This window comes from Grus americana, chromosome Z (genome assembly GCF_028858705.1).
Source record: "Grus americana isolate bGruAme1 chromosome Z, bGruAme1.mat, whole genome shotgun sequence".
NCBI classification, from domain to species: Eukaryota; Metazoa; Chordata; class Aves; order Gruiformes; family Gruidae; genus Grus; species Grus americana.
The window spans coordinates 8,897,533-8,920,506 of record NC_072891.1 but is presented as its reverse complement, the minus strand read 5'-3'; the positions used below and the strand labels follow the sequence as shown (position 1 = coordinate 8,920,506).

General features: G+C 43.0%; 1 protein-coding gene across 12 annotated transcripts in view; it reads right to left on the bottom strand.

Moving 5' to 3' along the window:
• CELF4 (CUGBP Elav-like family member 4) overlaps positions 1–14,225 on the bottom strand; it is a 730,009-nt gene extending 715,784 nt beyond the window's left edge. For 8 of the 12 annotated variants that reach the window (XR_008574695.1, XM_054810351.1, XM_054810349.1 and 5 more), the window contains exon 1: positions 13,713–14,224. Coding sequence is in view for 11 of the 12 variants with exons in the window: in XM_054810351.1 (XP_054666326.1) it covers positions 13,713–13,992 (280 nt within the window). In the remaining variant the exon portion in view is untranslated. Of the gene's footprint in view, positions 1–13,712 lie in introns of all 12 variants that reach the window. The other 4 variants (XM_054810355.1, XM_054810359.1, XM_054810353.1 and 1 more) reach the window with 2 other exon arrangements.
• Positions 14,226–22,974: the final 8,749 nt, after the last annotated feature.

The window sequence follows — 22,974 nt, the reverse complement described above, 5'->3', positions numbered from 1 at the left end:
TAGTTAAGAATAAGATCACGATTTTAAGAATTCAAAGGAAAATGTATGCAGGATTTTTGTTCAGGTGTGAGAAATCTGCTGCTGATTTAATGAAACAAGAAAAGTTAAGGAAAAAAAAAAGGTGCGATTGCCTTGGTGAAATTATAGACTTACAGCACTGTTTGGTGGTTTGTTTTTTTTTTTAATTGTTGAAAGAGGACATTGAGCTTTGAACCTCAAAAGAAAAGAAAATAAACACACCTTCTCTGTCTACTCTTTCAGTCGTTTACGTACAGAACTATGTAAGTTTGTGTACCTGTGTGTGTGTACACTTTGTGGTTGTGGGTCTTTCTGCTGCTACCTATGGGTTTTATTCTTTTTGAAAATACTTGGTCAGTATGGCTTCCTTTTCCCAAACCCTGTTCAGGGAAAGATGAGAAAGGAGAGGAGAGATAGTTAATGTGGTCTGAAAGAATCAGAGTGGTGACTTGCGACATGAACCGGTGAAGTGCTCACTACAGGGGTGACAGCCAGCGACAGCACAAGGGCAAAATGTCGGTGCAGAGCTGAACCGAGGGAAGAGGAGTGTGAACAGCGATGGCGAGAGACGGGGAAACAGGTCTGCAGTAGCAGAGGTTGGTTCTGGAAAATAAATAGCTCATGAGCACAGGTAGGCTGAGAAGGACGTTGTGTAGAATGGGCAGTGAGCCTGCAGCAGCACCTGGGGATGGGACCTGACCCTGGGGACAGGTCTGAGATTGTGGTCCACGCACCCACGCTTGCCCCTGCAACCAGGGGAGGAAGCGTGGGATGGGAGGATGAGGGCTGGTCTTGGATGCAAACCCAGACAGCAAGAACCCAGATGTGGCACTTAGAAAGCAGATGCAGGGGCCAGGGATGAAGAACTGAACCTGGGGAGTGAGCCGCTAGCCCGGCTGTTGGACTGATGTCTTTTTGCCGGGGAGCACGGAGCAGGGTCACTGGGCTTGCTGGTGGCTCGGCTATTTCTTTTTGGATTAAGAAGCCACTGCCAGAAGTCCTGTCTCTGGATCGGTGTAGGGGAGAAGGCAGGGGAATGACACACCTATTGTGCAACTCCTTTTATAAATAAACTCGTAAAATCTAATTCTACCAGCATGTCTCTGGCCTTTTTCAGTGAGCCGGTCAGTAACAAATGATCATTTAACAGCACAAAGCAGCCGTTATATGGGAGAACAGATTGAGGCTAATACAACACACGTTCCCCTCCAAACAAGAACCCAACATTCCTTCTTCAATTTTTTTTTCCCCATCTGCAAACACTGTCAGTAAAGCTGAGTAAATATATAAATAATTAAACAAACAAATACTTTCCCTGCTGCCCCCGGGCTTTTGAAACTGCGACTTAGTTGGATTTCAGGCAATCAAACAGCATCACGTTTGCACACTCACACTGCACGCACGCTTCCTCTCCACCTTTGACAGAATATCATTGACTTGAGTGTACTGTGATGATTTCAAATCGACTAGGGGTTAGATAATCGACTCTACACACACACGTACACATCTGCACACTCCAGCTTCTCCATTTATTTCATGAAAGACATAAGCAATGATAGGATGGAAACAAACAAACAAAAAACCAAACCTACATACATTGCTATTGATGAACTAACTAAACTGCAACTGAAATAATAAAATAAGTAAAATGGGGAGCCTGATTCATTTGCTCATCAGATCTTCACTGTAGGAGACCACCTAAACCCCTCTTTCTAAGTGAAAAGTTTTCTAAAATAATTTCTTTGTGGCTGGATACTTGAGGTCATGGGAATCTTGTTTATTCCCCACAATAAGCTACTTCCTGAGTAGCAGCTGTGAAAACTCCTCTCCGGACTACCTTGTTCTACCAAAGTCAGGGACATTCACATCGCTGCTTAAAGATTCATACAGTGTCTGTCTGTTGTTTGTGAGGCTGGGTCAGAGTCTAACTATTGACTTCAGAGAGTGTTGGGTCAGTCCTCAGCAAATGGATGACGACTGCCAATTCCATCTGCCCGTACTAAGGGCAGGAGTACACTTGTCTTGAGGGAACTTGCTCTTTTTACTGACCTGGTGAAGGCAGATAACTTTGGCTTGGTCCAAATCGTATTGCAAACAATAGGTTTGGATCAGGCCCTGAGAGAAGAAAGGTGGGATGCAGCCCTTCATCAAATCCTTGAGCTTTGCATCTCCCTCAGTTGCCATAACAATGAAGAGTATATATGTGATTCACTAAAAGAAGAAAAAAAAAAAAAAATCAAGATCCTGAATCAGTGAATGATATTCCTGTAGACAGAGAAATTACAAAAGCTGAATCCTACTTACACAAAGAAAACTGGCAAAATTGCCATTGACCCTTTCTTGGCAAAGCAGGGACAAACAGATATTTACAAGTGAAACGAGCAAAGCTAATTTTCCACCTCCCCACTGTGTGTTTTTTGAAAGCATTTTTTCTTGATCTGCACTGAAAGGGTCTCTGATGTAACACATTTGTCATTAGAGACGCACCACAGCCTTTACTGAGAAAAAAATGTCAAATTTATGCGATTCAGTCCTCCTTACAAAAAAAAATAAATTAAGATAATAAAATTAATAAAATAAAATAATAATATAAAAAAGTGCAACTGGCCTAATATTGCAGATGGGGAAATGAAAGATCAATAGCTCGCTGGAGCCAATGGGAATCTTTCCATTGATTCAACAGGTTTCAGATCAGGCCTGAAGGCACCGAGCTTAAGTGACTCCATCAGAGAGTGTTGGTGAGTAATTATCCACGCTGTGATTAGAACCCAGGCGTCCTCACCACCCGCCCTTACTCACCAGATAATGCCCTTCCTTTGAATGAAGCCGCAGGCACCGGCGGCAATTTGGGGGGCGGGGGGGCGGGGGGAGCTCTGAGATGTATTAGCCACTAGCAAATAATCCAGAAGGAACGGCGATGCTTGCTTTTATGGTTTGTTTATTTGTTTGTTTAATTTGATGTTAACTTTTACTAACCCACTAGTAGAATGCAAAACCTATTAGCACTCTCATCACCCTTATCACCTGCAAGATTTTTGTGTGTTTCATTCTAGTGTTTCTGTGGGTCGGCTTGCCTTTTTTTTTTTTTTCCCTTCTCTGTCAGTGACTAAACTTGGAGTTAAATCATTTGGAAGCTACTCTATTTTTTTTTTTTAATCAAAATTGGCTGTATCCAGACTCTTGCAAATAAACATGCAGCAATGATATGCTTTTAAAGACTTTGCCAAAGGATTTTTGTTGGTTGTCTTGCCCGTTCCTCACTTCCACTCCTACTTTTCTCATTTATTGTCAGTATCTTCAATGAGATTTCTTTTTCTTAAAAGAAAAAAAAAATCCACTGTCCAAAAAAAAAAAAAAAAAAAAGATACGAGAGAGGAAAACAAAGGAAAAAATCACCAGACTCCCTCCGAATGCACAAAACAGAACAAAACTCGCAGAATAGCATAACTGAATAACAATATATCTTTATAAAAGAGGGTGAAAAATTGCATTCTCATCCACGTATTATTGAAGATGGAATACGATCAAATAAATCGCTTTTAAAAGCAATTAAATGCTCACAAAAGAAAAACACTTGCCCTGTACACTGAAAAAAGGCATAATGAAATGCAAACCATCTTGAAACTACCATACGGAAACTGGAGCGAGACACTTCAAGCTGCACGGTGTAGCAAAAGGAGTGAACTACCATACCTAGGTAAGGCAACCTTTTGCTGAAGAGTAGTTAAGAAATTCAGAAGCAAGCAGGTCTGTATCTGGATTTAGATGAGTAACAACCTTAAGGCAGTCACGTTGCATTTTATCGGTTGTTCCTGCCTCAACAAGCGGCATCTTGCAGAACTGCCCGTAACTTAGGGCCCAATCCAAACACTGCTGCAGGCAAGGTAGAGTTTTCCTGAACAATTCAGCAGGCTTTGGAGAAGGTCTGTAGCTGCTCTGCAAAGTCCTTCCCTGTCAATTATATATGCATATCATAGCATATACGTTACTTCCATCCTCTTTTTCTCCCATTTCTTAAATGTTGCTAAAGGTGTGAAAAAATAAAATAAATCAAGCACTTTCATTGCATTACTGTGTTGAAAAAGAACTCTCTGGGATTAATCTTGTTCTGACGGGGGCTGAACTGGTTGACCAAAATGGTTGTGGCTGCTCTGAGTTTCTCAGGTCCCTGGCTTCTCTGCCGCTGCCCGGCAAAGACCTGATGCTAGAGAAAGAGGTATCTCATTTTTGTCTGGGTCGGGTGAAATAACGGGCAAGAAACAAAGCCCTGCCTGTAAGAGGCAAGAAAACTGAGTTTTCTCTGGGTGAGCTTTCAAAGAGGTGCAAGCCAGTTCAATCTACTCCACAAAGGTATCTCCCTCTCCCCCCCCACCTCCCTATGCACCATTTCAAAGAAGTGCATCTTTACCTTATTATATTATTAGAATCAATCAATATTATTAATATTACATGTGGGCAATTCTGTAAATTCTCCATAGTTCTCCTCCCTGCCTGTTAACAGCAGGTACATTATACAGTCTCTGGTTAGATTGGCCAACCAGGCTATCGATAGTCTTAATAAGCAATATCTGTATTGTGACCTTTGCTCACAGAACTGAATCTCTCCTATAGGGCTGTCAGATTCCTTAAAGAAGTATTGATAAGCTCATTACTGTATTGCTACATATAATTTTAGGTGTGATTTTCACTCACCCTCAAGCGTCTAGTAACCTAATACTTTTTTTTTCCCCTCCTAAAGCATTGGCCCTTTTACAATTGATCAAATAGTGAATTAGAGCATTATAGAGAGGAAACATAATCAGGGGATTTCTACAAGCACACTGTGATATATCTTTTGATCTTCTGACAACCTTCATCCCTCTGGATCCTAGGAAGGAAGCACTGTTTTATAGGGATATTATTAGGCTGATGCTGTTTTATACATCTACCTGCAAAAAGCTACCGAATCCGACAAAGATATTTGTGTGCGTTTGCAGTGAGTGATGCGTATTATGTGATGCGAATCTATCCTTAGGGACTGAAAAGGAGAGGAACTATGTGCAAATGTAAGTCTGCCCTTTCAATGCATGCGTGCATACATCGTCTCTGTGTATTATATGCACAGGCATTTGAGGTAGAAACGCCAAATATGTAGTCAGACCTCATCAGACCAACTCTGTCTGCAAAGCTCCATTTTTATTCTGTTTGAAGAAGCTTCATGTCCAGAGTTATCTGCCCCAGTGCACTGGAAAGTCAGCCGGGCTGCCTCTAAAATATTTTGGAGACTCAGGCACGATGAACAAATAAACCAGAGATGGATTAATTAAGTGTGACTGTATCGTTAAATTAGTATAATGAACAAACAGCTATGTATCATATTAAACACTGCATATAATTCCAGGAATAGCCTGTTAAGTCACCTGCCACTTTCACGCAAGAGCATGATCTCTGTACTGTCTTTTAGAAAGGAATTATTTAGAGACATATATCAACCTATCTGTACTGAAAGCATGTTTTCATTGATATGCACATAAAATAAATGGTTGCATGTGTGTGTGATATGTAAACATGGCAGGCACACTTCTATCTCTCTGCATGTGCACCTTTCACATAAAAGTTCATTCTCGGCTGCACCTTTCATGCAAACTGTGTCTTTTTATGTTTTCCAGATTTAAATAAGGAAATTACAGACCTCAACCATGTAAATGGGAAAGAATAACCTGTGTTACAAACTGTGTCTGCACTGCACCTTGGTTTATCAAGCCGTAAGCAACTTTCCGGAGGCAAAATACTTTGAGACACATAACAGTGAAGACCCCTCTTACCGGCAACTATATATCCCTGGAGACATCAAGGTTGCCAACAAAGCCATCTATGAAACAGTTAATGTTAAACAATGATTGTCCATGTTCAACAATGGAGGGAGAAATAAACAGATAAGGGTGAGGTAGATCGAAATCTGCATGCCTCATTGGCTGAGCTGTCGGATATTTCTAATGCATCTGAAGGGTTTGTTACTAACAACCTGTTAAGTATCTTTAAACCTTTGATCTGTAGCCAGTCTTAACAAAGGTGACAATTAATTAAAGGAGAGTGCATTGCAATAAAGTTACATCGTGGCCAGTTTATATATACTGTCCAAAGCTGGTTCACAGAAGTCACTGTCAATTAAAGTCCTCTTGGAGTCCAGTTCATTATCAATTTTTCCCCCTTGCCTTGATCAATATTTTTGGCTGCTTCTGCTTGACAAACTTAACACAATGTCTATATCTATATGTCTTGCTATTCATTTACATGGAATAGATGGCCGTATATGATTTATTTTTAGTTACTACGTATGGTCAGGCACTTTATTTGAGAGGTTTAGAGCTCTCATCCATCTTTATTTTAAGGAGCGACAATAATAAGCTTTCTCTTCCTTCAAGGGGATGTCAGTTGGATATAATGAATGCACATTAAAAGCTGCATTCACCTGTGTGTGCATTCAGGCTGTGGCTCACGGTGACAAAAGCAAACAAATGCAATATCTGTGGTGACATCCTGACTCCAGCCCACACCAAGTGATGCAGCACAGACAAAGTGATTCAATAGATCCTGCGATCCCCGAAATGCGACAATGTATCTTGAGGAGTTATGGAGAGAGAGGCCCCTGTAATATATACCCCAGCTCTGTCAGTGAAGTGACAGTGGAAAAAAAGCCATAACTTTAACTCACCATGGTTATATTTTTTTCCCTTTTTCCACTGCAGATTTTAATACATAAGGGTCAGTCCGCCATGACAAACCCCAGCGACAGTCATGCGGGCATCGGTGGAGCAGTTAAGTGAGTGAGAAATGTGGCGAGGGTCTGACTTCTGTCAGTTCCTCAGCTTTGTTTTAGTTTAAGTTTCACTTACAGAAGGAAGGCTAAGTTAAGGGACAAGCCAGCGATCCTAGAAGCCAGTAGCATTAACTGCAAGTATTGTGGTTTGCTATGTAAATCCACAATTCGGAATTTTAAAGGGAATGTGAAACACCGAGTAAGTACAAACCTGCACCAGGATTTCCAAAAGTGAACCCACCAAAGTGATGGAAAAATCTCAGTGTCTGCTACGCAGCAAGCAGGCAACACGCCTTCACTCCCTAAGTAATGATGATGCTGGGATTAATGAAACACCAGCCTGTTTGCAAAGGCTGGGATTCAGCTTAGCTCACGCAACACCTCACCTGCTTAGCGCAAACTCTTACGGGGCAGAAACCAGACAGTGCTTGGTGGACAGGTCATTCTGAGCTCTGCAGACTCCTGCTGTTATGGAATATTATTGTAAGGCTACACCCAACACCTACGCAAGTTTTTGGGCATCTGATGTTTTTTCTCTCTTTTAAATGCAGGTAACCAGCCCACAGCCTAGATCGTCTCCCCCACTTTTTCTCCCTTGGAACCATTACTGCCTGTCGCATAAACCCGCCTCGGTTCACACTTGATTGACGGGAGGGACGGTAACAGCTCCTTTAGTGTCGTTATGGTCTGTCGGGTCAGTGCGGATGGTATGCATGCGCACAGGGTATGCATGATAAAAAACACCCTGACGTCTTTCTGAAAAATGTGGCTGCGTATTTCCAGCTTTTAAGGCTAGGGGAGGCCCTCCTCGGTCATCCAGCCCCTTCTGCCCCTTGCTCTTACCACCGTGCACAGACAGTCCTCTGCCCGCCCTCTTTGACAGGTACAATCCACTTTTCGATTGAGCACAAGACACTTTCTGCAATCTCATTCACTCTTTACCCAGGTAAAATTTCCAGATACTCTCTGACAACTTCCTTCAAAAGACTATTCCATCAGCTGCCTGGCTTTTATTATACTATGCAATTTGAATCCTCTGCTAAAGAAAGCCTTGTCTGTGGCACTGGCCACTGGCCGATGCAGGATACGGGACCAGATGAACCACTCTTTTCATCCAAGGTGACAAGGATCCTCAATTTTTCCCCCTACTTCAGTGCTGACATTCACGATCTCTTCTGGCTGAATACAGGAAAAAAAAAAAATAGAATAAAACAAAATAAAACTGTCCCCTGTTTCTGTTGTTATACTTCGGAAATTAGTAAGTTCCTGATTCACCCTTTAATTAAAACCTTGTTTTGGCCAAGTAAATACTATGAAATTTGGTTGTTGCCATTGCTATTTTATTTTATTTTTTTTTCTTAAGAAAAAAAGAAATACCTTTTTTTCCTTCCCTAAAATGCCCAAAGGAACCAGTATATGTAGATATCGAGGGACAAAACCAATCCTAATCTATAAATGTGTAGGAAATATACGTCTAACCTGGAGAAAGGTAAGAGAAGAAACAAAAGCTCTGGAAACGCGAACTTTAATTTCTTTCTTTCCTCCACATTATGTAACTTTAAAACAAATCCATTTCTGTAAGGAAGATTAGTTGACATGGTAGTGGGGCTAGCTGAAGAACAGCTTTCAGTGCAAAACTTAACAGCCAAGCGAGAGATCCCAGAAAATTGGAGTTTGTATTGGAAATGCTGACACAACCGTAACAACAGCATCATAACTGGCTGCAGCTGCTTTTAGAAACACGAATCCATGTCCAGAACCCTGAAAAAAGAGTTAACATATAGTTGTCTAATTTATGAAGGATTCTGGGCTATCTGTTTGACATTATCAAATACACATGCATGCTCATATGTACGGGAGATGGTAATGTACAGGGGGTTGCATTTTTCCTCTTTCTACCATGAAGCTATCCAAATGCATTTTGATTGTTTTAAGGGCTTGTTCTTTAGACCTAAGGCATAAAGCCTCCTCTGTTTTATTCCAGTTTATTTGTGCGTTTACCTCCCTAAAACTTGTTTGGTTTACTACCATACTAAATGCTGTATGTGTTGCTTTCAGCCAGGCAAGCCTTATGTTTCAATTATGGAGGAGTTTATTCAGCACCTGTATTGCGTTGTGCTTCTTTTCAACTAAATTTCCATTTCCCAAAGGCTATATGCATGAATGTGTATACGTCTCTTTTTTTTCTTTATGTATACACACACACAAATCTATACATTTATACATATATACAAATATATCTTCTTAATTGAATGCTCATTTTCATTGCACCTCTGAATTTCTGAGATATCCAAAACCTTTATAAACATCCTTGGACTTAAGAAGGTTTTAATTTTTCTGTCATCTACCTTTGTAATCAAACAAAACAGAACACAATGAATGGAAGCCGTGTTTACTTACCCCCGAGGTGTCTTAAATTTCAAAATTATTTATACTTTTGAGAAGGTAAAACAGCAAAAGAACTAAACTGTGCTTTTCATACTGCATTTTTCTAGCTGAGCTGAATGCTTATCGAGTGAGGTTCGGGTCAGGTAGGTACACCATCCTAAGCACGGGACTGCAATAGTGGATTTCAAGGAGGTTTCAGGGGTTTTGTGCTTTCCTCCCCCCTAAATAAGGGTTGAAAGAATGTTATAGCTCTCAGGTCTATGGAAGACTTGCTTTCCCACTGAACACTATCTCCACTCTTTAAGTGCACTCACCCGCGTGTGTTTCAGTAAATCTCAGTTAAGTGTGGAATGCTGATTTCTTTTGACTTCCTAAATAGAATATTATGGAGACCTGTGTGTTTTAAATTAAAACACATTCCAGGCGTTGGGTACAAGCAAGCTTTGATAGAAAAGGCTGTTTAAACCTATGGGGACAGTCCTATATTTAGATTACATTAATTCATAAATATTATACTAAATACCACTTAAATTGGCCTTAAATGACTTCAAAGATAATGCATTATAATATGGCTGTCCTGAGAGCACTAACCTTTATGTCTCCCAGTAACTCAGCCTTTAAGCATACTCCACTGCTAGCTAAGAAGGGGGGAAGTTATGAATGAATGGCTTGCTAAATTGTTCAGGTGTGATTAGTTAACTCCGTGTGTGTATGTGTGTTCGTGTGTGTGTGTGTGCGTGTGTGTATGTGTGTGAGTGTGTGGGTGGGTCAGCTCAGCCCTGGTAGATTTCTACCCGCAGATCTCAGCACACAGCCTCTTCCCCACCCTAGAGCAAAGTACCACAGCAGGAGTCTGTTCCTGCCCCATGTGGAGAGAAGCGAGGATGGGGGAAAGATGCAGCAGCTACGCTCGTGCCATGAAAGCTTGTTTTCTCAGGGATCTGGCAAGCCTTTCCCACCTTCCCTCACATGCTGCTTCCCCCGTACCCTTTTCTCTCTTTGCGTGTCTGCAAGAGAATCTTGCTCCCCTGCCTCTTCCCTGGTATCTGGCCTGGTATCAGCCAGGGCTGCTGGTGGGAGAACCTGGGACTTCACTCTCCTTTGGTAACAGGTTTTTTTCTGGGGAGGGGGACATAGTCATGTACTTTATCTTCAGGTTCTTAATTTTCAATTTCCTCCTGCTATGCAGGAGCACCACAATAGGATCTCTCCATAATATTTTTAAGAATGCACAACCTGCACTCTCGTTTCAATGGATTTACACCTTAAATTACTCTGCCTGCTACATTTTTACTTTAAGTTAATTCTTCTCTCTTCCCTCCTCCCAACACAAACCCACCTTCTCCCCTTCCACACCCAAGGTTTGCTCTCCATACACTTAAATAAACTACAACCTGCTATTAACCCTTCAGGGTGTACTACTTCCACAGCCTTGTCCCCTGGATTAGGAATAAAATCAACTGAGAATGATGGATCAATTAATGTATAAGCATTATGCATCACTTATGGAAAGCATATTGGGGTTTCATATTGCCATCCTACCCCAGAGAGCCAACTTGGACTATCTTTATGCAATTCTTCATCTATGCCTGCAAAGCAAAGCAGGAGGAGATCTGAGTGAATACTATGTTTCACATGACTGCATTTAGAGAAGGGAAAAGCAAAAAAAAAAAAAAAAAAAAAGATAAAAAATTAAATAAAATTAAATAAAATAATAAAAATAAGCCAAACACCATCCTCATCCTTCAAAGCCCCATCATGCTTTTTGACTTAATAGTAATTAATCACTACTGGCAAGAAAGTAATTTTTTTCCAGGTAGCCAGAGGCACATTTTTATCAGGATTAGCTAATAAATCAGCGGCATCGCTACAAAGGAGTTCAAACTCTTCTCAGATGTACTAAATAAAACCGATCTCTGAAACGCTTGTAACTCAGTGTCTATTGAAGCTTCACTCAAACCCTAGCCTGCGAAAAAACAATCATCATAATATTTTTTCCTTCCAAAGTCCAAAACTTCTAGGAGGTTAAAAATGACTGTTTCTTTCAAGATGAACTCATGCAATTTGGTTTGATGAGGTGACAAGATTTCCCACCTGGCTTTTTTCCTAGGTTGCAGCTTTAGAACAGAAACGAAATGAAGGGAAATGAAGTTAGTATCTTGCTTAATTCAGGAATATGTGTTAAACACATCCAAGCAAGATAAATGATCCCTCTCTCTCTCTCTCTCCCCATCCCTCCCCCTGTTCCTGAGTTGGTCTCTGTGAATACAGGCATACAGTAAAAGCAAAACTGAACTGAAAGAAGAATAATTCACATCTATGAAACAGAAACTAAAGTTAGCATATAGATTGATTAATTACAGGTTTAAGATAGAACATAACAAAAGAATAAAATCTCATCAACAAATCAAAATTACCTCCCTCCACCACAAAAATCCTTTATCGAGGTGTTAGCTCAAAGGTTTCCTCTATACTATGTTGATTGATTCTCTTCAGTGTAGCTTTTACTGTTGTTATTTTTATTTTATGGAAACCTTAGATAATTTTTGCAAACACATGCGCGCACACGCGAGCTCAGTGGCTACTCTCACTATGCCTCATCTATTAGACAAAAGCTCCCAGGACCTTTCTTCCCCTGTGTTTCTTACTATTATTTTTATTGTTATTATTAATAATTATTGTAGTACGGATATCATGCTTAAATGATGCCCATCAGATCTTGATGTGGCTTCTAGGAAGCTAGTCTGAAAAGAAAGCAAGGTTCGAAAGGGCTACACTGATCATTGTAAATATGAGAAGGGTGTTCGGAGCGACCAGCAAGAAAGGAAGGAAGAAATACCCTATAACTTGGACTGAGTCCCCGGTCCCCGAGTCTGAACATTTTCTCTAGCCTGTGTGAAACTGGTACTTTGCACTGTCAGGATATATTTTCATTCGCATTTCCTGAGGGTGAAAGAGAGGAGGGCAGTGAGTGGGAAGGGGGAAGAGATGCCTCCTGAACATGCCGTTAAGTTTAAGATTTACAACTCGTCAAGGCATCTGGAAAGCTGGGAAGCCAGTAATGCCATTACCAGTGACTCTCCCTGCCAGGAGTCCGCCCGGCTGGAGTAGACACTGCTACTGAATCTCTCCTGTAACAGATGCAACTTCCACTCCCCGCGTAGTCCCCTGCAAACCCATTTCTCCTTCTGCACTAAATCCAGAGTCACACCCCAATCACTTCTGATCTTTTTCTTTTTCTTTTTGCTTTTTGTCTTTTTTCTTATTTTTTTTTTTAATAACTACATATCTAGTGAAATAAACACACACACACACACATATACAGAACCTGAGTTAATAAAGTGGCTTGTTTTGCTCCTGGGTCTCTCCTGCTCCTAAGCAGGGCTACCATGTAAATTATCTTCAACTTCCTCCCTGTGAGTCCTACTTTCTTACCCGAGGATCTGAGCATCTCTCCCCCACTACACACACCCTCCCCCACTCCCAAAACGTAACATCATCTAATCTGAAATGCACCTCCGGAGAGCCTAAGCTAAGGAGGGAAAGGAGCGGGCAGAGATGGAGCGAGCGAGACATCGCTTGGAGAGTACGTCTCCACTGCCTTTAAAGAAAACCTAAAAAGTTCCCAGGATGGACTTTGGGCACATTAAAGTAGTACTTAGAATACGCCTGCTTGGAGACTTCTCCCCTCTGGAACTAAACTGCAACCCATGTCTCCTGGCTCAGCCTCTCCAACACACACACATGTCGTGATTTTGTACACCCCCTACCCGCCCCGCTTGAGATAGATAGGTTTTTTTATTGTTGTTTATATCCTTGTTCCCACGCTGAACAAAACCAAAATGAAATAATCCCCCTGGAGAAATTCACTCTTCTCCACCTCGGTGTTTGGAGTGGACTGCAAATAATAATTGTAACAGCAGTAAAAAGAAAATAATAATTAAAAAAAAAGAAAGAAAGAAAGAAAGAAAGAAAGAAAGAAAGAGAAAAGAAAAGGTGCCGGTGCCGGATACAGAACAGTTGTAAAATGAGGGCTTCCCAGCTCCGCGCAAGCACACGGACAGACACACGGACACACACACCCCTGGGTGGAAAATGTGCGGTTCCCAAAGATAAATAAAGAGCCGCTGTCCCTCTGTTCAGCACCACAGCGTGCGGACAGCTGCCTGCCAGCCCGGCCGCCCGCTCCGGCGCTCGCCTGCACGCCCCGGCTTTCCCAAGTGGCTGCTTCTCACCCCCAAAAAAGCGGGGAAAGAAATAAAAATACTAATAAATAAACCTAAACGGAGCTGACTCCCTTCCCTGCCTTTACTCTCTTCTCTTTCCAGGAGGGTCTATTATTTCTTTCCCTGCCCCCCCAGCCTGCCGCCTCCGCCCCCGGGCCAACCAAAAATGAAATAAAATGAAATGAAATCGAAAGGAAAGAGAGAAAGAGAGACCTAGAGAAGGAGCGGGAGCCTGCCTTCCTCTCCCGATCTCTCCCGGGAAAGTTCAGGAGGTAACTCACCTTTGTGCATGCCAGTGAACCTGTCCTTCAGCACCGTCAGTTCATAGATCTTCCCGAACTCCTCGAAGAGCGGTTTGAGGTCTTTCTCGTCCAGGTTACGGGGGATCTGCCCAATAAAGAGCTTAATGGCATCGTGGTCCTTCATTGGGATGGTGGATGGGTTTCCGGGACTATGGTTTAATCCGTTCATATGCCCGTTGGTGCTGGGGTTGCTGTGATTGCTACTCAGGCTGGTATTGTCTGGTTGTCCGTTTGCTAACGTGGCCATCTTTATATACATAGAGAAAATCTTCTTTCCTTTTTTTCCCCCTCTTCTTTCCTCTCTCCCTCCCTCTCTCCCTCTCTCTCTCTCTCCCTCTCTTGCTCTCTCGCTCCCTCTCCCTCTTTCACACACACACTCTCTCTCTCTCTCACACACACTCCTCCCTCTCCGTCTCTCTCTCTCTCTCTGGGTCTGATCTGATTTTTTTTTTACATTGAAGATCTGTGTCCTTTCCGTTTAAACAGGCTGGAGCGGTTCAAATTCCCAGCCAGACTAGGGGGTGGGGTGTGAGTGTGTGGATGTGTGTGTGTGCGGGGAAGGGAGGCTGGGGGTGGGGGATTGCTTTTGCCTCTACTCTGGCTAAACCCCCTCCTCCCATCCAACCACCCCCCTGTCTGCCTGCCCGGGAGAAGCTTAATGGTATCTTCCAACACAGCCCCTGGCTATAAATAGCACTAGGCGCATGGCTCTTTGAGAGACAGTCAATTTCTATTGTGCCAAGTGAGCAAAGGGGAACGGTTGCGTTTTTAGGACCAATGATGATGATTTTTTTTTCCTTTTCCTTTGCAAGCCCTCCGATCAATCGCTGTCGTTATAATTTTAGTGATCATCGGGAAATCTGCCTTTTTATTTGAGAGGGAAAAAAACCCCAAACCCAAGGTGTTCTGACTTCTTGCTATTATGATGATATCTCTTATTTATTATTTACTCTTATTATGATTTCGCAATTGATAATAAAAGCAGTTCAGATACGGACGAATCCTCGGGCTCAGAGGTTGCTTTTGCTGTTGTTGTTGTGGTTGTGATATTACAAGCTCTCTACTATATCTGTTCTTGTTGCATCTAAAAAAAAAATGCATGCTCTTTAAGCTCTCTTTAAAATTATGCTGGTGATGATGACAACAAGCTAGAAAAGGTGCAAATTGTGTTATTGTAGCTCTTTGGAGGGAGACGAAATATACCGGGATGACTATTGTTAATTTTCATGCTGCCGATATTTATTTTACGTACAATCGGTGCGGGCGTTATCTCCTATACTAGCTGCGTGTGGTGTGTGTGTGCGTGTGTGTGTGTGTGTGTGTATTGGAAAGGATTGATTAGATAAGATTTTCTTGCCCGACTTTCAAGCCATCAGGATATTCTGTCTCTCTCTGATGGAAACATAAATCGTATTTTGTAGTCATCAGGGATCGGGAGTTGCTTGTCCGAACAATGCTCTGTAGACAAAGTGTACTGTATGGTGGAAATGAAATCAGCTCTCCTTTCATAGCATCTGGGGGTGGGGAGGGCAGGGAGGCTCGGATTAAGGACACAACTCCCCCTTGTCCCCCAAATAATAAAAACAGTAATCCGGACAGTAACAAAACAAGGCTCTGCGTGTGCTCAGAGCAATTTTTCTTTTTTCTTTTCTTTTCTTTTCTTTTTTTTTTTTCTTTTTTTCTTTTTTTTCCCTTTCCCCCGGTTCCCGTGCAAGCTGTGCGGGGATGAAGCTCGGCGAAACACCAGCAGGCGAGCTGGGAGCAGCCAGCGAGTTACCTGGCCAGAACCCCCCCCACACACGCCCGGTCAGGCTGCAGCCACACGGCGCCCGGTTATCTCCCCTACCCCGGGGGTGCTCGCAGCCCTCCCGCCGGCCCTCCTGCCTGGCCCGGGCCGCCCCCAGGCACCGCGGGGGCTCCCAGACATTGTTCCCGACGCCGCCGGCTGCTCCCCGCGGCGGAGGCGGTGGCCCCGGGGGGCGGGCTGGGAGCGGGACCCCCCCGGCCGCCCGTCCCCCGGGAGCGCCGGGCAGGGAGTCGGTAACACATGTGACTGTAAAGGGAAGGGGCAGCCGTGGAGAAGGGAGGTTATTAGTTTAAATTTGCAGCGATCGTGCATGTTTTATTGAGCGGAATTTATTTTTATTTCTGTTTTAAAAAACAAACAAACAAAAAAGGAACAAAACCACAACACCTTTGTAACAGTGTTCACTTTATTTGGGTTTTGCTTTAATAATAGAGCAGCGAGGCAGTGTCCTGCCCCCCTCCCTCTTAAAAAATAAAAATAATAAAAGAAAAAAATCAGCCCAATGCAGGTGGCTCAGCTATTACAACTACTCCTGTGACTGCGAGTCCTCCCGTGCCTTAAACGAGCGCCCCTGCCAGGAGACTAGCGCGGAGGGGCCCGATTCGGGGCGGGGGGGGGGGGTCCGGGGCGGGAGGGGAGTGCGGCAGGACTGCGCCCCTCCCCTGGGCGACCGACGGCCCCCGTGGGGGGGGAGCGCGGCAGGCGGTGGGGCGGGGACGGGCCCGGCTCCGCGGAGCCGCCCCGCCGCCGGATCCCCCCCGCCCCTTTTCCTTTACCCGGGACCCACACCTGGGGGCGACACCCGAGCAGAGCCCCCGGCAGCCCTCGCTGCCTTTTACGGCTCTTTAAATATCTTTCCGCCGCTAATGGGGAGGCAGCTGCTGTCAGACGCCTAATGCCGGGCTGGTGGCAGGCACCGCGCATTGTCTGCTGCCTGACCAGGCATCCTATTTATTGGGGTCTAAGGGGGGAATCTGTCTGTCTTCCTTTCCCGGGCACGCACTTACAACGTTTAAAGGCTAAAGACACGGAGATGTGATAGTCGAGGAGCTGCGGGAAGGGTGAAACCCTCAGACAGCCCCTCTTCCAAATTCCCAGCCCTGTGACTCACCTGCTTTCAAATCCTGCCTTGTGCCTTGGACTGTGATAAAAGAATGACAACTACAAAACTCGCATGAAACAAAATCTTCTGGCACCCCCTACCCTGAACCAGGACATTAAAAATCTTAATATCCACTCTTTCTGAACCTTAAAACTGCACTCATGGTAGAGCTAGGAAGGCTCACTGAAAGAAGACTTGTTAAACCTTTTTTAAAGAAGGAATATCCACTGTAGTGAAAAGTGAAACAGCATCCGGCACTGATCCATCCCAGGGATAGCTCTGTTAACACCTTGTCCGTGAGCGGGCCGCTCTGCCTGCAGTCACGGCTTATCCCAAATGAAAGCAAATTAAAAGAACAGGGCAGTGAAAAGAGTTGTTTTGCTGTTCAGCAAGGGTGTCCCTTTTATAGCAATATATATTTTTTAAAACTTTGAGCTGGTCCACACCCCATTTTCACAGAGCCGTAAGTATAGTCATTTAGAAATGGACGCTGTTCAAGTACAGCCCCCTGGTGCACAGGCACAGCTGTGAGGGGTGGCAGGATGAAATAATATGGACACAAATATTGCTACCAGGGCTCTGAGATGAACACAGCTGCTGCTGCGGGTGGAAATAAGCTATACCCCACAAGCACCTTTACACATGTACAAGGGGCTGTACGGGATTTTAAACAGATACAGGCAAAGGAGGAGTGAAATTGTTATCTATAAACCAGCCTTTGCCGAACAGTTCCCAAGTGAGAAATGTTCCCAGTGTAATCACAGTGGGTCCAGTTCAGCAATCCATAAGCAGGGGAGGCCATGGGAATTTTATAAGAATAAGGTCTTTTGTAACAGGCTCCAGTTTCTCCCAGAGAGTAAAAATTATTTATCTGCTTGGAACCAAATTAAAACACTTTAAATTTTTCCACCTTTTTTTTTTCTCTCTAGTGTCTACTTCAGTAAAAAAGCACCCCCCTTCCAAGCCCTTTTACAGCCCCATTTGCTCCCGGTCCTCACTCTGGTTAGTGTCTTTTTTGGGACCACAAACACTAGTTATTTCAGGGTAGATAACCAGCAGTTCTTACCTCCTCAGAAGAAATACTACCCCAAATCAGCACAGCTAGAAAAATGCACTGACATTGCTAGGTCAGGAGCAGAGACAAGCACAGGGACCAGCCACAGGTATACACAGACCTCGTGTGAGAAAGGGTTTGCAGCACCAAGCTTTGGTTTTTAATTTGCCTTTCAAAGGGCTTGATTGATTGCTGTTAATCCTGTGAACAACTTCGGTGTTGTTAACAGGACTGCCCGCATTAGTAAAGGTACTTGCATGCATTAGTATGCTCCTCGTCCCCATGACGTCAATAGACAGCTTTCCAATGACTTCCAGGAGGGCTGGATCAGGCCCTTGCTAGCAGCAAGTTTTTAATGAACACTGTTTGGTGCAGGGAAGGGGTGCGTAGTGGTACAGCAGTCCTGAATATCTTCATTCTCCAGGAAACGAGCAAGTAAAGAAGGTTCGAGCAAGCCGAAAGGTTGCTGGAGGGGGATTCTTCTGCTGAACTTCAAAACCCTAGACCCATAGCATGCAGAGACATCATTCATTGAATGATATACAGTAAATTGCAGGCAAGGTTTGTTCCAAATAAATAAACTGTATGTGTGAATTTTGCTTTTAGATAGTAATTTATCCTTCTTTAGACCTAGGTAGCTAAATCAGCCCATATATTCCTAGATTCTCTGCTAGGTCATTTCACTGAGATTTTCCAAATAAAACATGAGACCGTTAATAACAAAAATACACGTTCTGATCACAGTTCAAAGATACAGCTCTCAGCTACTATTGAAGGGCCCAATCCTGCCAAGTCTTCTAACTCAGCAGGGATTGTTTATTTCAGCTTGTTAGGCTTTCTAGGGAGCGCTGACAGGATCAGGGCCTATTAGTTAGGTAATCAAATAAAATAATTGAGAGCTGCACATGAGCTTCTAACACATCTAACAAAAGGAGAGGGACTATTATCCACTAAACTTCGGGTGAGAACCCAGGCATCAGGGGGTGGGCCCGATCCTGAAAACCTTAATCTGCGTTATTGTTAATCAGTCTGCTGTGGTCAGAGGGATTATTCATCTGAGTAAGGATTACTCATGTGAACATTTGCAAGATTGGTCCCTGAATTAATGCATGAATCAGTGTGGGGGTTTTTTGGTTTGTTTTTTTTTTTCTTTCTTTTTTTTTTTCTTTGCCTTAGTTAGAATCAAGAAGGTTGATTGAGGAGAGAAATGAAAAACTATTTGCATCCAAAGGAGCTTAGTACAGGATTGTAGTCAATGTAGGCAACAAAAGGTACCATAGTAATAAAAGGGAGCTTTGTTTATGGAGACCTTTTGTTATTAAAGTCACACTGGTGAGTTTCAGGTGGTAAAGTGAAGGCAGCATAGAAACTGGGGGTTAATAGAGGACAGAAAAATAGAAGAGAGTGTGTTTGCATCTGTTCGCATGTATATTTAGACACAGGATTTGTGCAGACACATACATACACATCATTACACTCCACCCAATGGATTCTGCTATTTAAACAGAGCTCTCCAGAATATTCCTATTACCCATGCTGTGAACTCTGTAAACATTTTGTATTAGTCCTTTGAAAAGAATATCAAGTTTATTATCTCACCATCCCTTTTCCATAATATGTATGTCCCTATAAGTAATGAGTAATGAAAGTAGGCAAGCTTGTATTGTAGGGACAATAATGCTTCATGTTAATATGGTCCTTTTCATCATCAAATCATTGTGCTATCATTAACAAATTAATGCTCACAGCGCCCCTGTGAGGAAGGGAGATTTCAGTTTAATAGGATCTGGTAACACCACCAATTACAAATCCTCTTCAGCTTTGCTAAACTGTTTTGGCTGAAATTCTCTAAGTTGGGTGTTCGTGTTCAGTTCAAATTCTTTAATTATTTCTGGAAAATTTCAGCCTGAGCTATTTGTCTGTCCCTGAGAATGACCCAGAGGAGAATTGGGCTGGTTTGAACTGAGTCAAATGAGATGCTTTGTAAAGCTCTTCTGTCCCCATGCTTTACAGCATGATACTAAGAGCTGACAGGAGGTGAAGCTCTTTCTGAAGTCTTTTTGCTACCTCGGGGAAAATCTGCCCCAAAGTGACCAATTAAAAGCCTTGGGAAAATGGCAGTTCTCACATACTCACTAGAGATGCAGATTTCCAAAACCAGATTCCCCAGTGACTCGGCTCTCACCAGGTATGCTCCAGCAGAGACGAGAGTTATTGCTGTTGCAGTGCTGGCCTGGGACAGACTGGAAAAAAATTGGAGTCTGAATACCTGAGACAAAAACAGGGAGTCTGTCTTTGAGCTTTTGGGGACTGATATGGAGATCCAACAGTGAAGCTAGAGCAGAAACTGAAAAGAAACACCTGGGGGGGAACTCAGAAGAGCTGGAAAGACAAAGGAGGTTGGAGCACACTGGGATGGGTTGAGAAGGGACATGAATGGGGAACAGACTGTGGTTCAGACTCAAGGGTGGTATCTGTACTATCAAATGAACGAGGTCCAGAGCATAGGGTTAAGAAATGTATTAATTGCCTTCATCTTAGCACAGTCTTTGGCATGGGTTTGGCCTGTATCACCCTCCTAGGCACCTTCTAGGTGCAGTTTGGAAGTCATCACAGACCCACAGGGTGTTTCTAATAGGGACTAGAGACAATGATAGTGTGTTTTTTGGGAAAAGAGATTTTAGCCATATAAGTTTGTGGTGTCATGCCATTTGGACCTAGGGTTAAAGAATTCTCCAGGTATTTATTTACATTGACCCAGTTAGCCATGGAGAGCTGGGGAGGAAAGGTTGTGTTGAGATGCAACAGTCTGCTTCTCAGTAGGAGGAATCTGGGAAAATACTGAGAAATGGAAGGGGAGATAAATCTAATGGGGACCTCTCTGTGGTAGAATAATAGGGAAAAGGGAGGGATTCATATAAGGAATGTAAGAAAACATTGGAAAATAAACTATGGAAAATGTAGTGGATCTGAGAGATCATGGGGTTGGCAAACTCAGGGACAGGGCACTGGAAAGCTAAGGCAGGAAAAAGAGACAGATTGAGAGAGACCCAAAAAGTGAAACTGGATACAGGACTGGAACTGGAAGGGAAAATACAGAGCAAAAAGGGATGGATCTGAGAGAGGGATGAGTTAAAAGAATAAGAGGTTGTGCCTGGAGGAGAATATTTGCCCTGCAAAACCCACTCTCCTGTGTGTTTGAAATGGGAGGCAGAATCCTTCAGTCCTCTGCAGTCAACAAACGGCACTGCACATGCCATCTACTCTGTGAGTGATCATGTAATTAAAGGCTGAATTAGAATGCATCTGTAAAACAAAGGAAAATTCAGGTTGTGCACGTAACCTCAATTCTGGGGGTGCTTAATATTTAAGTGCTTGTCTTTGCAACCAGAATAATTTCCTTTTAATTAGGGCTTGTGTGCGTGTTTGTGTGTGTGTGCATGTGCATGCATGCTTGCTTATATGTGTGTGCATATATGTGTTCACAATTATATTTATTAATTAAGGTGATGAACATGAGGCAAAGAGCTGTGACGAAAAAAAGTAATTCTTTTTTTTTTTTTTTTTGTCTCTCCAGTCTCTCTAGTTTGGGATTAGGGGAATTTAACTGAATTTAGGTTAAAGATGGATTTTAAGCCATCTTTTTGGGAGTCTTGTCCTCCCACAACTGTAGTCACAGTCAGTGCATATTCTTGAGAATGAAGCCTCAATCCGAAAAGGACTTTAAGCAACTAATTAATATTTGGGCACCCAGCTGCTTGCTGAACGTTAGAGAGAACCGAGCGTGGAGATTATGTGTGTGACGTTAGCATCCCAAGTCGGTGGTCACTTTTCAGGTGGAGGTTTACAGCCTCAGGGGAAACGATGACAAAGTCAGTGCTCAGATTCAGAGCACTCTGATATCCCGTGGCATGTTTTACTTCTGAAGCTATGCCCAGTCTCACTTTGAACGATGTATGTTGTAGGCACAGTCTCAGTATTGGATTTGTTTGCATGAATGAATACTTGTTTTACAAACCCCGTTCTTGCTGCTATTTATTCTCCAAGTAGCCAGAGGGAATGCTAGTCAGGGTCCAGCATCAATGCTGCTGATTTCATGTACCTCATTCTAATGCAGATGCATGGCAGATGACCAAGTGTTGACAGCATATGTGTGGGGGGATGTGTGTGCACATATGTATGTGTGCATCCACACATACATATGTATGCAAAAATTGTAGACAGAGGAGGGTGCTCTACAGCCAAATGCGCAAAAAACATGCCTCATCAGCTTTCTGTTAGAATTTCATAGCATCTTTAAAGAATTTTTTCTTCTCTTATTTTGCATTACCTCTCTCTGTCTGTCTGTCTCTCTGCTTATTTCAGTATCTCTCTATCTGTCTGTATATCTACAAATCCATCAGTTCTTTGCTGTCCGACAGATGGTATCTCTACCTGCATTATTTGTTACTGGTGTTGCAAGTATGTTCAGTTTCCTTAATGGTCAATTTTCTTCAGGTCCAGTCTTATGCATTTTAAACTTCTATTTCTTATTATTTTTGTCTGTTTCTCCCCAGGATAGTAAATCACTTATACTGTTGGCTGCCTTCTAAAGGCCAGACATGCAGATGGAGGCTGTAAAGGAAATAAGCAAGGATATACAAATTGTACAGGTCTTCAACAGCAAAGGGAGAGACTACTGATGGTTCTAACTGTTTAGCCAATCCAACATTAATAAGCTTGTCGAAAGAGTATAAGAGATCATCTGGCTGCTGTGTGTGCACACAAGTGTGTATTCTCTAGGTAAGTGTAGGGTCTTGGTCACTTCAAAATTACATTTCCACCTGGGAGCTGTTTTCATTTCAGACACCCTTCCAGCATCTCAGGAAAACTGTGCATTGCATGCACCTCCCAGTGATCTTAAAGTAATAGTTATAGTACAAGTGACAGCATAATACAAAGATTCAGACTCCATTTGTTCCGTTGACTGCAATAGGAGGGTGAAGAGGTCTTTTCCTGTATTTCCAGCTGGTGGGTTGTGCTGGGACTGAAATTAGAACAGACAATTTTTCATCCTTTGTGCTTTCTGCATGTATCCATTTAATTTAGGAGCCCCAGTTACCTCTGTAGCTGATGCTGAAAGATAGGTGTTATTGAGGGCTGTTCATCCCTCCAGACCTTTAGCTGAAGAGGACATGGTAGATTTGAATTCAGAAAGCAGAAGTGCCAGATCTCTAGGAGGCAGCAGATGAGAAAAATGCTTAGAGGTGGTTAAAAGAGGGACTGGAAAAGGGGGAGA